The sequence below is a fragment of the Rhinatrema bivittatum genome, chromosome 4 (genome assembly GCF_901001135.1).
Source record: "Rhinatrema bivittatum chromosome 4, aRhiBiv1.1, whole genome shotgun sequence".
Lineage (NCBI taxonomy): Eukaryota > Metazoa > Chordata > Amphibia > Gymnophiona > Rhinatrematidae > Rhinatrema > Rhinatrema bivittatum.
Window position 1 is genome coordinate 357,768,409 of NC_042618.1, and position 15,066 is coordinate 357,783,474.

At 47.3% G+C, this 15,066-nt stretch overlaps 1 protein-coding gene across 1 annotated transcript in view; it reads right to left on the bottom strand.

The window, feature by feature from the left end:
• SMURF2 (SMAD specific E3 ubiquitin protein ligase 2) overlaps nucleotides 1–15,066 on the bottom strand; it is a 316,698-nt gene that overhangs the window by 98,063 nt on the left and 203,569 nt on the right. Inside the window, exon 10 of the mRNA XM_029600765.1 lies at nucleotides 1,883–2,041. Coding sequence (XP_029456625.1) covers nucleotides 1,883–2,041 — 159 coding nt within the window. The remainder of the gene's footprint in view (nucleotides 1–1,882; nucleotides 2,042–15,066) is intronic.

The window sequence follows — 15,066 nt, forward strand, 5'->3', positions numbered from 1 at the left end:
ACCCTGAAATGAATTGGTTTAACGATTCCTTCCATTTACACCAGTCTATTAAGCCTACCAGACATGCACACCTTGCAACCATGCCTATCCCTTCTCCTAAACTCTACAAACTTACTTCCACGAGAGCCCGTGCATTATCTATAGCCGGGCCGACCCTCTGGAATACAATGCCAGTTGACTTACGGCAAGAGGAATGCCTCAAATCTTTCAAGCGGAAGCTTAAGACCTGGCTCTTTGCTAAAGCATACACCTAATTTTTCACTCTTCCTATCCATTATATCCACCTTCCACTCTCCCCTCTACTTTCCCCTTCACTGTCCCTCTCTCCCTCTCTCCCCTCCCTCTTTCCCCCTCCCTACCTCTTTCCCCCGCTCCTCCCTCCTTCTCAGCTCTCCTCTCTCCTCCTCCCCTTTCTCCCTCACTAGCCTGCCTGCACTTCTTAGTCTTTATTTTCCATTGTACATATGTATATAATTGCAAACGTTGCTATAATATAATTTAATGCAAACTTTCCCATGTTATCTCCCACCCCCTTTAATACCTTGTTCGCATGTTTTAATCGTTCAATGTAAAGCGCCATGCCTAGCGCCAGTTTATGTTACAATGTGAACCGATATGATATCCTGGATGAATGTCGGTATATAAAAATTTTAAATAAATAAATAAATAAATAAATAAATAAATAAATGGAGCATATCTCCCTCTGCATCTTCCATCCTCTGAATGGGTCAAAGAGACTGGCAACTTGAGGAATAGCACAGAGACCTACTGTGCCACCAATGCTAATCAGCAGTGTCTAGGCTCAATGCATGGACTGCTTCCATGAATCAAAGCTGCGGCAAATAGAGCATCAATGGCACCTGTGCTTCACATGTCAACTGCGCCACTGCTACCGAGGCCCAGTGCTGCTTCTTTGGCACCGATCAGCCTTGAGCCTTGCTGTGTGTGCAAATGGATTGCAGATGCCTGAAAACAATACTTTTGCTGCTTGTTCGATCCTGAGGTGGAGGGGCCTCAGGCCTGCTCCAATGATGGGGGAGGCCTGCTCAAGGAGCTCCTGATCAACTCTGTATTCAGGGAGCTAGAAGAGGTTCCACTCCAGGAGGAGGAATGGCTGTGGATCTTTAAAGACTTATGCAGCTCTTCCATTTTCCAGGTTCTGGACTTCTGAGATCACAAAGACATCCAGCTGCAGTGATAGCAATTAGATTGGCTGTGGTCAGGTCCTAGGCACCAATAACAAATGTCGTAGTCATCAGTGATGGACATCTTACCACACAAGCAATTCTTGAAGCCACCGATGGTGGGCTTCTTAAAATCAAATGTTTTGGTGAAGAACTTGTCTTTTCCATTTTTTTTTTTATAGCACGGAAGTGTGCTGCTTGCGGGACTGCTGAGGCAGTGAGGCTAAGAGAGAAGGGTCCGTTCAGTGCAATTAGATGATGCCACCCATATATCATGGCTAATTCAGTCCTGCTTGTTGATGGAGAACAAAGATACCAGTGTTTATGTGACTTCACAGGGTAAGGGGAAAGGGGGGGAGTGGCAAAGTTAGGAATCAAATGTTTGCACTCTGCTCTCTAATCCAGTGGTGCTCAATCTGTCCTTGGCTTTCCCTGGTTAGTTAGGTTTTCAGGAATATGTATAAGCTAAAGTATTTGCAAACATTGGAGGCAGTGAATGCTAATCTATTTCATATATATTGGGAACATTCTGAAAACCCAACTGGCTGTGGGGAAAGGGAATGGGATTGAAGTCCCAAGGACTAGTTTGATTACCACTGCTGTAACTGGCAGACTACAGCACCAAATATCACAATAGGTACATAACTAGCTTAAAACTGTCTTGTTTACACTTAAATTGTTAGGAGGTATTCACTTACTTTAAAACTAAATGTAAATTTGCAGATAACCGTGGATCTGTGAACTGTGTTGTTCTATTGTTATGGTCCACGAAATACACTCTGCCTGTCGCAGTGTTACGAATTTCCCATCCAGGAGGCAGGGGGCCAAGTTCTTCACAATTGATGTTGCTAAGATCCCTGCAAAAACAAATGTTAATTGGACCATATGTCTTTTGCATCAGCCTCCATCCAGTTACTAATAATTGGAGATTTTAACATACATGCAGATGATAACTCCATTTATGCTAGAAAACTTTTATCTGTCATGACCATGGTTAATTATGGAGAAATTACTTACCTGATAATTTTGGTGTAGACAGATGGACTCAGGACCAGTGGGTTATGTGCTCCCCTGCTAGCAGATGGAGATGGAGTCAGGTTTCAAAGCTGACGTACCTTAGATATACCCCTGCAGTGACCTCAGCCCTCCTGTATTCTCTTCCAAAGCCATTGTTGACATACTATTGAAAAACTTGATTAAAACTTGATTACAAATGGATAACCGTAACTGTATTCAAACATAAGCGCTGAATCCCAGCAAGATTATAGATGCCCTGATCTAGGGATTGGGTGATGGCTTACCCATAACTTCTTGGAATCGAGATTCACCTCATGGGCAATTCCCTGACACTGTTCTTGGGCAACTGTGGGTGGGATGCTGAGTTCATCTGTCTTCACTAAGGAAAACAAAATTATTAGGTAAGCAATTTCTCCATTTCCTAGCGTTAGCCATTTAGACTTGGGCCCAATGAGATGTAAAAAAGCTACTCCCGAAAGGGGCAAGAGGCTGCCCGCGGTCTGGTTAGCACCGTCCTTGTAAAGGCTGCGTCTTCTCGGGCCCGAATGTCCAGGCGATACAACCTGGAGAAGGTGTGCAAGGAAGACCATGTCGCTGCTTGGCAGATGTCTATCAGAGACAGTAGCTTAGCTTCCGCCCAGGATACTGCCTGGGCCCTAGAGAAATGAGCTTTAACCTGAAAGGGTAATGGCTTCCCTGCCTCTACATAAGCTCCTGTGACCAATTCCTTGATCCAGCAAGCTAAGGTAGCTTGCAAAGCTGCCTTGCCTTGATTCCTTCCACCATGAAGGAAGGAAACAAATAAGCAGTCCGTCTTGTGCACTGGTTCTGAGATTTCCAGATACCGTACTAAAAGCCTACTGACGTTTAAATGGCGGAGGAGGAGGTAGTCTTCCATGTCCTTGAGTCCATCTAGGGACAGTAAGGAAATGGACTGATTCAAATGAAACTCCGAGACCCCCTTAGGCAGAAAGGAAGGAACAGTGTGAAGTTATCCGGATGAATGGTTCCCGATATGACAGCACCTGTAGTTCAGGATGTGACGAGCTGGCATATCGCCACCAAGAACACAGTCTTCAGTGTTAACAGGTGCAGGGATAGACTGCACAGCGGCCGAAAGGAAGGCCCTGCTAAAAAATCCAGCACTAGATTAAAATTCCATAGGGGAACCAGCCATCATAAGGGTGGTCGAAGGTGTTTAACCCCTTTTAGGAAACTGGCCAAGTCTGGATGTGCTGACAAGCGGTTCCTGTTCACCTCGCTTCTGAAACAGGAGAGAGCCACTACCTGGACCTTCAAGGAGTTAAGGGACAACCCTTTATCCAGGCCGTCCTGTAAAAATTCCAGAACCATAGGGATTTTGGTCGTGTGGAGGAAGGCATTAAGGAGGTCTCCACCAGAAGCCTCTGCATACCACGAGCATCTGGGCCAGTCGGAGCCACCCTGTGGTGCTCGATCTTGCGAGTGACCTTGCTCAGCAGGGGCACAGAGGGTAGGCATAAGCAGGTCCCCCTCTGGCCAGGCCTGAACGAGGGCATCAATCCCCAGGGATTGCTGATCTCTTCTGCAACTGAAGAATTGGGAGACTTTCGCATTGTGAGCTGACGCCAGCAGGTCGATGGATGGGAAGCCCCAGCGATCTACCAGCAGCTGAAAAGCTCTGGTCGACAACATCCATTCTCCTGGATCCAGACTCTCTCCGCTTAGAAAGTCTGCTCTGACGTTGTCTGTGATGTCGGAGGCAGAGATCATCCGTAGGTTCAATTCCACCCATTCCATAAGGGGGGGGGTCTATCTCCAGGGACACTTGCTGGCTCTTGGTACCTCCCTGGTGGTTGATGTAAGCTACCGTTGTTGCTTTGTCAGACATCATGTCGACTGCCTGACCCTGAAGCCTGTGGCTGAACTGTAGACACACTAATCTGACTAACCGGACTTCCAGGCAGTTTATGTTCCAGCGCGCCTCTTCCTTGGTCCAACACCCCTGGGTCGCCAGTTCCTGATAGTGAGCTCCCCACCCCTAGAGGCTCATGTCCGTCATGAGAACTAGCCTTTCTGGAGGGACAGGCTTATACCCTTGCTCAGGTGGGCTTCCGGCAGCCACCACTGAAGCCGGGAACATACTTCCATCAGCAGATGTAGGCGAATTGCATAGTCCTGGGACAGTGGATTCCACCGTGACAGCAGGGAGTGTTGGAGTGGATGCATGTGTGCCCTCGCCCACTGTACTACCTCCAGGGTTGATGACATCAGACCAAGGATCTGAAGATAGCTCCACACCATAGGGTGTATGGTGTTTGTCAACCGGCGCACTTGACACATTATCTTCCTTATCCTTGAAGGTGGAATGAAGACCTTGTCCTGTTTGGTGTCGAACCGGACCCCCAGATACTCTAAGGTATGGGAGGGCTTGAAACTGCTCTTGTCCATGTTCATGACCCAACCAAGCTCCTGAAGCAGGGACATCACCCTGTGCATCACCTGGAGGCTCTCCTTTAACAACTTCACCCGGATCAACCAGTTGTCCAAGTGTGGGTGCATTAGGATTCCTTCTTTCCTCAGTGCCGCCGCCACGACCACCATAATTTTGGAAAATGTTCTGAGGGTGGTGGTCAGGCCGAAGGGCAGTGCCCAGAACTGATAATGACAGCCTAGCATCACAAAGCGTAGGAAACGCTGGTGCTAGGCTGGTGGTCTTGTAAGATTGTAATGTGGAGGTAGGTCTCCAAGAGGTCCAGGGAGGTTAGAACTCCCCCGGTTGTACGGCCATTATGATGGAGTGTAGAGTTTCCAAGCGGAAATGAATTACTCGTAGATGACTATTGACACTCTTGAGGTCCAGGATGGGGCGGAAAGGAACCCTCCTTCTTGGGTATGATGAAATAGGTGGAATAGCGTCCCATATTTTCCTGGGGCACAGGTACTGGAATTATAGCCCTCAAATTGTGGAACCTTGTCAAGGTAGATTCTACTGCCAGCCTCTTGTGCCAGGAGAGGCACGGAGACATCATGAATATGTCCTGAGGGATGCTGTGAAACTCCAGCTGTATCCTCCTCGTATGATATACGGTACCCATTTATTTATTTTTATTTTATTTATTTATTTTTAATTTTTATATACCGATGTTCTTGTAAGAACTACAAATCACTCCGGTTTACATACAACATTGAAATGCCCAAAAAGAGTAGGGGCTTTACAAAGAACATTTGTCTGACATGATCTCGACCCACTATCTCCTCATCCCGTGGATGGATCGGCAAAACTTCATTGGGAAGTTTGGGCTGAACCTGAATCTGAACCAGCCCCTCTCTTCGGTTGTCGACTCCGAAAGGACTGAGACCTTCCCAAGGACCGAGACATCTGAAATGACGAGTTCTTGTAGGGCCGAAAGCACTGGGAGCCCCTGGACCAACCCATCATAGGCGAAAGACACTGTGACCTCCTCCTCTTATCTTCTAGTAGCTAAGGTACTGGAGATTCACCCCACTTACTGGCCAGCTTTTCCAGTTCACTAACGAATAGGAGGGATCTCTTAAAGGGCATCTTTGAAAGGTTTGACTTAGAGGTCGTGTCTACTGACCAATTCCGCAGCCATAGCTGTCTTCTAACCGCCACCACTGAGGTCACTCCTCTGGCTGAGGTACGGATTAGGTCAGAACCCGTGTCCACTAAAAAGGCAGCAGCAGGCTCCATAACCTCTCTTGAAAATGCTCCAGAGTTATCTGACTCTTTCGAGAGAAGCAGGCACGAGCGCACCAACAGGGAACAAAAGGAAGCAATCTGCAGTATCATTGCTGTTGGGTCAAATGCTTGTTTAAGGATGGACTCCAGCCGCCTATCATGTGCATCCTTTAAGGCTGCTCCACCCTCCACTGGGATAGTAGTTTGCTTCAAAATGGTGCAGACCAAGGTAACTTTAGGGAACGCAGGCATTCTCTGGCCGATGGATCCAGGGGGTACAGAGCTTCCAATGCCTGACCTCCTTTAAAGCTGCCTTCCGGGGCATCCCATTCCAGGTCAATGAACTTCTGGATAGCTTCCAGCATCGGAAAATAGCAAGAGGCTTTTTGTAGAGACACCAGGATGGGGTTCTTCTTTGGTTCCATCATAGGGTCCATGCCAGGAACTCCCAGAGTCTTCAAGGTCTGGGAAACCAGGGCAGGCAATTCAGGGATAGCTTTGGTGAGACAAGGCATGTCTCAAGGCATTCTGATTTATTTATTTATTTATTTATTTTTAGTTTTTATATACCGATCTTCCTGCATTAGATACAAATCAAACCGGTTTACATGGAACAAAAAACTGCCTGTAAGGCGATACATATTCTGATATTCTGATAGGGCTGACAGAGCGAAGCCTTTCCGGCTGGGGTTCGGTCTGGCAGGGGCAGAAGAGATAGACTGCACCTGTACGAAGGCTTGAAGGCCTTGGAAAAATTCCACCCAAGAAAAGGCCGCCGGGTCCATACCTAACGTCGGAGGAATTGGGTAGGTGCAGTTGAATTGCCCTGAGGTAGACCCAGCCTTGGGATTACTCAGATCCAGGGTGCTACTGGATAAGAACGTGGCAGACCTATCTTCAGAATGGGAGGAGCCTGGCTTAGAAAGGTTCTGGGAGTCCAATCCTCCCTGGGCTTCCTCACAGTGCTGGCATAGGTAGGACTCCAGGTCAGATGTGTAGCCCTAATATGGCAGACAACACAAAGAGTGTCGCTTGTGCTTCTTTGCTGCCGGAGACATGCTAAATGGTAACTTTGAGATCAGCTGGCTGGCGCCCGAAATAGAGTGCGCACAGATCTGTCCTAAAGCGCGCAAGTAGAAGCGCCCGTATGCGTGGACTATGGAGGGCAATGGTGACACACAAAACTGTGTGCAAGATGGTGGCACCAAGGCCTGCCACGTGGAGTGCCCAGCGAGCCTGAAGCGGGGCCTAGCCCATCGGAGGCCCACTCAACCCACTCTGCATCCCCCTTCCCTCGCCCAATGGGATCAGGGTCGTTGGTATGGCATGCCAAGCAAGGAGACCAGAGGAAAGACTTACTGAAGCTCTTCCATGTCTCTGAATCAGGCGGAATCCTCTTCTCTCTTTACTTACCTGGGCTCAGTGCTTACCGGCTGAGTAGAGAGATGGTCTCCGGCTGCGGGGGGAGATGGCTTTGGCTGTCATCACCGTGCTCGGCTTCCTGCACCTGCTGCCTTTCAGCTGCTTCAGCAGCAAAATCCACGCCGGGAACTAGCTACTGGACCAAGGCATACCTCTGAGGGATCTCGGAAATCATCTCAGTAATTGTCAACTTGAGGAGGGACCTTAAGGAATCACTGCTGGAGAGCTGGGCTCAATCATTCTCCAATTTAAAGGTAGATTTTCCTCTTGTAATGAGTACTGCAACCCCGCTATATCACCAATGCTGGTGTAGAGAAAGCATGTGTACATCTGCTAGGAAACGGAGAGATACTGGAGGGCTGAGGTCACTGCAGGGGTATATCTAAGGTGGAGTCAGGTTTCAAAGCTGACGTCATATCCATCTGCTTGCAGGGGAGCATATAACCCATTGGTCCTGAGTCTATCTGGCTACATGCTAGGAAATATGCAGTTAATTCATACTTGAACACTTGCAACAGGCCTCACTTTGGACCTGTTATTTGTCACAAAGAGTGGGCGATGTTATTCACTAAGTTTTGTGTCCTCAAAGTGCTATAGTCAGGCCATTCCTTAAAACAAAATCAATGTAACCATCAGTGTAAGAAGCAAGTTAGTGCTGAATTGTAAGAATTTGGAAGTGTTTGGGAATTAGAGGTCGATAATAATAATAGTGAAGATCTGTCTATGGAAGATTTAACTAATAGATGGTATTTGAGTTTTGAAGAAACTTATAAGGCAACACCATTAAGAAAGGTACAAACTAGATGCCTATGTAAGCATGCCTGGTGTTTGGGTGAGTTAGTGGTTCAGAGGCAATTGCTCAGGAAAGCCAAAAGAAAGTGGAAGAAACAGTATGATGACCCAACCAAAGATCATTATGTAAAATTGGCACGGGAATATAGAATTGTCAAAAAGTAAAACATGATCACATAGCACCAAAGTTGGAAAAATCAATAAATCAGCCACTTTAGTTTTTCTATTGTGAGGTGTTTGACATCTATACCAATATTGCACATTCAAGATTATCTGAGCTGTTACCAAATGGCAGATATTTTGAGAATATGATCCTAAACATTCAATCATAGCTTGCTTCACTGATTAATATACCTAAGGATTTGCCTCAAGTAGAAATAGTAGGGGATAAATAGTCTACATTTACACAGGTTACTCTTAGAGAAATTAGATCTGTGATAGAATGAGTGGACTTCAATTTCCCTAAGTTGGATCCATGTCCATTTCACATTGTAAAAAGTTAAAAGTTGTTTCCTTTGGTGTTATAGGGATAATATAAATAGGTCATTAGTTGAAGGATAGATACCTGAGCTATTGAACGTGGCAACTGTTAGACCTATATAAAAGTACTTAGCTCTTTTGCTAGGAGGCTTATCAAATTATCGACCCATGCCAAATCTTCCTTCTTTGGGTAAAATGTTGGAGAAATGTATGCCTCTTCACTGGATGAATTTTTGGAGGAGAATGCTGTACTAGATGTTCAGCAATATGGAATTAGGAAAGCACACAGCATGAAGACATTGTCGTTATTGTCGGATTCACTTTATTGTGGATTAGACAGTGGTTCTCAACCTTTTTTTGGCTGGGACACACCTGACAGATGGTTCTCACATGCGTGACACACTGAACATGTGACCATCACGGGACTAAATGTAAACATGCACTCTGCATCCACAGGAATCCCCTCAACCCCCAGCAATGAGTGTAGAGCAGATCTAGGGCATTACCCTGTACAACTCGCCATACAAAAAAGATATTTTGATTCTGATGACATCTCAGTAAAAGCAAAACAAACTCCCTTTACTACCAGGCACAATAGCCTTCCTTATGAAAAGACAGTAATTTACCACTAATGCACATCCTATTGAGAAAACACAACAAATAAGATTGATACAAATGCCTACATGCTAGTAAAATACCTCACCTCGGTCACACACCCAGAACTGACCTTCACCAAGTAGAGAAAAACCACAAATTATAAATATGGAGACAGAAACTGGAATGAAAAACAAAAAAAGCCGCTCTGCATGCAGTGCGAACCTGGAGAAATGGAAAGAGAAATATAGCACCTAACAGACTATCAGGATTTGCAATAATGCACATAAACTAACCCGCACAAAGTTACACCTGTATTATGGAACACACTCAAACAGTATCAACCCTAAGAAATACAACTATTAAACCAGGCCCTAAACACTAATGCATTTCCTATTGGGAAAACAGAATAAGCCAAGTTGTTATAGAGCCCCACACAGAAATAATTGTAAAGCTATACTAAAAATGTTACAAAACAGCTGCTGGACAGAATAATATCCAACAATTAAAAACTCATAAAAATTATTAAAACGTCCAAATATCAATAGAATATTTCAAAACAGAAAAATACATTTTAAAAGCCACCTTTACTTACCCTCTCCAGCAACTCTCCTACTCCTTTCCCTTCCAGGCCAATAGCACTCACCAGAAGCAGCAAGGGCTGCTGAAGCTCTGTCCTCACAGTCCTTTTCCTTAGCGCCCACAACCAGTCACTCACACACACACACAGTCTCTGTCTCTTTCACAGTCATCTTCCTGACCAGTCTCTCTCTCTCATGCTCTCTTATATACAAGCTCTCAATCACAGACAAATGCTCTCGCACCCATTCACACCAGCTCTCACCCAGGCACCGATTCACAACCACAAGCTCTCACCCAGGCTTCCATTCACACCCACAGACACACAAGCTCTCACCCATGCATCCAATTCACACCCACAGACACACAAGCTCTCACCCATGCATCCATTCACACCCACAGAAACACAAGCTCTCACCCAGACACCCATTCACACACAGATACACAAGTTCCCACCCAGGCATTCATTGACACCCACACACACAAACTCTCACCAAAAATTTCTTCTTTCTTCATTGCAGGGATGGGCTCCAGTTCCGCCACGACTTTACTCTGGCAGGCCTTCTTTTTTCGCCGCCACAGGGTTGGGCTCCCATGGTGGCCTCTGTTGGTGTCTGGTTTCCTCTTTGCTGCCACGAGGATGGGCTCCCGTGGTGGCTTTGCTTGGTTGGGCTTGGGTTTTCCTCTTCTCTGCCACGGGCATGGTCTCCCGTGGTGGCCTTGCTTGGTCGGAGTTGGGTTTTCCTCTTCACGCCACAGGAATGAGCTCCCGTGGCAGCATTGCTTGGTCAGGGTCGGGTTTTCCTCTTCACCGCCATGGGGATGGGCTCCCGTGGTGGCCTTGCTTCATCGGGGTTCGACACTGCCATTCCTCCCACCCCACCCCCGGGCTATGCGATGCTTGCCTCACCGGCCAATCAAAGGCTTCCTCCCTTCTTCCTACTCCCACTGGCAGGTAGAAGGGAGGAGGCTTGTGATTGGCCTGCACGGGGGCAGGCAGAATGAAGGAGGCTTCCCATTGGGCAGTGGGGGTAGGAAGAAAGGAGGCTTTCAATTGGCCCGCGGGGGCTGGAAAAAGGGAGAAGGAAAGTACAATGGAGCAGTGGGACACCGGGAGACATGACACACCTGCCGGTATTTGGCAACACACTGGTGTGTCGCGAAACACTGGTTGAGAAGCGCTAGATTAGAACATGGTGAATCTGGGTTTTTAGCTCACCTAATCTCATGGCAGTGTTTGAAACAATGAGTTATGATTTACTGACCAGTTGTTTACATCAGATGGGAATTGCTGGGGTAGTGTTTCATTTTTTTACAGAACAAAAGACAGCAGGTACAGATAGGTGATTCTTGTTCCACATGGCGAACTCTAACATCTGGAGTGCCACAAGAATCTGCACAGTTTTCTTTTCTATTTTACATTTATCTGTGCTGTATATTTCTTGTGATAAAGATGGCACTTTTCCAGAATTAGAATTTCATAGATCTATGGGAATCAGTAGTTGGTTGAGGAGTAACAAATTGATATTAAACTTACAGAAAACTAGTCTGTTATGGATAGGAAACAACTCCCCAAAGGTAGTCTGACTGCAGTTTTGTGAAAGGGTTTCTTTGTCTCTCTTTTGAGAGGCAAGAAACTTGGGTACTATTTTAGACTCTACAAGTTGTCTTTTGGAAGAGATTAAACAGTTGGCAAAGCAGAGTTGCTTACCTGTAACAGGTATTCTCCCAGGACAGCAGGATGTTAGTACTCACATATGGGTGACATCATCAGATGGAGCCCTGTCACAGAACACTTTTGTCAAAGTTTCTAGAACTTTGACTGGCACACTGAGCATGCCCAGCATGTCACTAATCCTGCAGCCAGCAGGGGTCCCCCTTCAGTCTCGTTTGTAGCAAAAGTATGAGCGAAAAATAAAATAATAAAACATAAGCGAACACAACTCCGTGGGGTGGTGGGCGGGTTTCATGAGGAGTAACTTCCTGCTGTCCTGGGAGAACACCTGTTACAGGTAAGCAACTCTGCTTTCTCCCAGGACAAGCAGGATGGTAGTCCTCACATATGGGTGAATAGCAAGCTACAGGCTGAGTCATACGTATGAGGCCAAGCAGCACCAAACATGTGCAACAAGCACAACAACTGGGGTGCTGCTGACAAGGATGAGGCAGCCTGAAATTCACAGTGGGTCAAGGTAGGAGTTGGGTTCCTACACTGGAATCAAATTTCTTAGGACAGACTGGCCAAAGGTGGAATCCTGTCACCCAGCCTTGTCCAGGCAGTAGTGAGCTGCAAAGTTGTGGAGAGAGCTCCATGTCACAGCTCTGCAGATGTCAGCAATCAGTACTGAACTGTAGTGTGCTACTGACATTGCCATTGCTCTGACTGAGTGTGCCTTCATTCGTCCCTGTAATGGAAGGCCTGCTTGCTGGTAACAGAATGCGATGCAGTCTGCCAACCACTTTGACAGTGTTTACTTGCCCACTGCATTCCCAAGTTTGTTCTTATCAAAAGAGACAAAAAGTTGGGTGGAGTTCCTGTGGGCTGTAGTGCGGACTAAGTAAAACGCAATAGCATGCTTATAGTCCAAGGCATGAAGAGCTCACTCACCTGGGTGAGCATGAGGTCTTGGAAAGAAAGTGGGCAAGACTATGGACTGATTTAAATGAAATCAGTTGCCACCTTAGGAAGGAATTTAGGGTGAGTGCGGAGAACCACTCGGTCATGGAGGAACCTTGTGTAGGGTGAGTAGGTCACAAGGGCCTGTAACTCACTTACCCTGCAAGCAGACATGATGGCTACTAGGAAAAGTACTTTTCATGTAAGGTATCTAAGTTTGCAGGAGTGCATGGGCTCAAAAGGAGTGTGCATGAGCCGTGCAAGTACGACATTGAGGTCCCATGCCACGACCGGTGGCCGTAGAGGAGGCTTAAGCTGTACTAAGCCTCTCATGAAGCAGCTCACCAGGGGTTGAGCCATTATCGGGGCATCCCCTATTCCTTGATGGTAAGCAGAGATGGCACTAAGGTGCACTTGTATAGATGATGTCTGGAGACCCGATTCCGAGAGGTGCCAGAGATAATCTAACAGACTCGATATGGGGCAAGAAAAGGGATCCAAGATCTTGTGTGCACCACAAGGTAAATCTCTTCCATTTAGAGCAGTAGGATTTCTGCGTGGAAGCCTTCCGTGAAGCTACAAGGACTTGAGATACGTCACTTGAAAGGTTGAATGGTTGTAGTATCAGCCTTTCAAAATCCAGGCCGTCAGAGAGAGGGCCTGGAGGTTCGGGTGGCGTAACTTGCCATGATTCTATGTTATGAGCATGGGCGACGTGCCCAGGAAAATGGGGTCCTGGACAGAAAGGTTGCGAAGTATGGGAAACCAAATTTGGCGCGGCCAGTTTGGGGCTATGAGAATATTTAAGCCCCGGTCCTGTTGTAGCTTCACGAGAGTCTTGCTTATTAGCGGAATCGGAGGATATGCATAAAGCAGGCCTTTGTTCCAGGGATGGGCATAGGCATCCTTGGCTGGTGCATGCTGGTCCCCGTGCAGGGAGCAGAAGTTTTCCACTTTGAGGTTCTGACTGGACGCAAGGTCGATGTTCGGATGACCCCACCGTTGGAAGATTCTGCTTGCAATTGAGGGATCCAGAGACCATTCGTGGGGCTGGAAACGTCGGCTGAGGCGGTCCGCCAGTACATTCTGTGTGCACGCTAGATAAGTGGCTCGCAGAAGAATGGAATGCGACAGGGCCCAGGCCCAAATCTGCACCACCTCCTGGCAAAGCAGATAAGAGCCCATGCCCCCCTGTTTGTTCAGGTACCACATTGCAACTTGGTTGTCTGTTTGAATCAGGACAACTTTGTTGGAGAGATAATCCTGAAACGCATAAAGGGCGTACCGCATTGCTTGAAGCTCCAGAAAGTTGATTTGATGGGTCGCTTCAGCTTTTGTCCAGGTCCCTTGAGTTTGAAGGCCTTGGAAGTGGGCCACCCAACCTAGGTTGGAGGCGTCCGTAGTTAAGGTCACCTGAGGAGCCGGTTGTTGGAAAGGAAGACCCACTTGTAAGTTGGCTTGTGTGTCCACCAGGCAAGGGACAGACAAAGCTGGCTGGTTATGTGTACCATGGACGACAGCAGCTGAGTAGCTTGTCACCACTGGGATTTCAGAGTCCATTGGGTCACTCTCATGGCAAGATGTGCCATAGGGGTGACCTGGACTGTTGATGCCATGTGGTCGAGCAACCTTAATAGCTGGCCAGCTGAGGCTCTTTTTCGAAAGTAGATAAAGCTGGGCAAGGTTGGACAGCGTAATCGCAGGGTTGTTGGGTAAGAATGCTCTGGACAGTGTCGTGTCTAGGTCTGCTCCTATAAAGGAGAGAAGATGAGATGGTGTCAATTGGGATTTGGGGTAATTTATTAGAAATCCCAACGAGTTTAGAAGTCTTATGGTGAGACCGAGAGAGTCAAGGGCTACTTATTTTGACTGGCTTTTTAGGATCCAGTCGTCCAGGTATGGAAAAACATATACGCCTCTGCTTTGTAACTGCGCAGCCATGACTTCCAGGCACTTCGTAAAGACTCGTGGCGCCGAGGCTAGGCCGAATGGTAGTACCTTGTACTGATAGTGACTGCAGCCCACCACAAATTGCAGATATTTGCTATGAGGAGGGGAGATTGCAATATGGGCGTATGCGTCTTGAAGGTCCAGAAAGCAGAGCCAATCCCCTTGTTGAAGTAGAGGAAGCATGGTGCCCAGGTATACCATCCTGAACCGTTCCTTGCGAAGAAAGGTATTCAAGGCACGGAGGTCCAAAATAGACCGGAGGCCGCCGGTCTTTTTTGGAATTAGGAAATATCCGGAGTAGAACCCTTTTCCCTGCTGATTCGGTGGAACCAGTTCCACGGCTCTGACTGACAGAAGGGTTGAGAGTTCTGACTCGAGTTTTCCTGTGTGGTCGTCCCAACTCCAGGATGGATTGGGTGGGAAGTCCAGGGTATTTCTGAAAAATTTAGACTGTAACCGGGTGCTACGATGGACAGTACCCACTGGTCCGTGGAGATTGGATGCCAATTTGTTGCAAAGTGGCACAGGCGGCCCTCCACTGGAATATGGCTGCTGCTCTCTGGGAAAGAGTCAAAATCCAGACGCGGGGCCAGCTTGTGGAGCTGGCTGTGCTCTAGATGTTCTAGTTTGGCGCGCATGTCCCCTCTGAGGTGCCCGAGCCGGTCGTGCACGGGATGCAGGAGGATAATATCTGTGTGGCCTGTAGAATTGTTTCTTGGATTCTCTATGCGTGGCCCTGCGGGATAAGG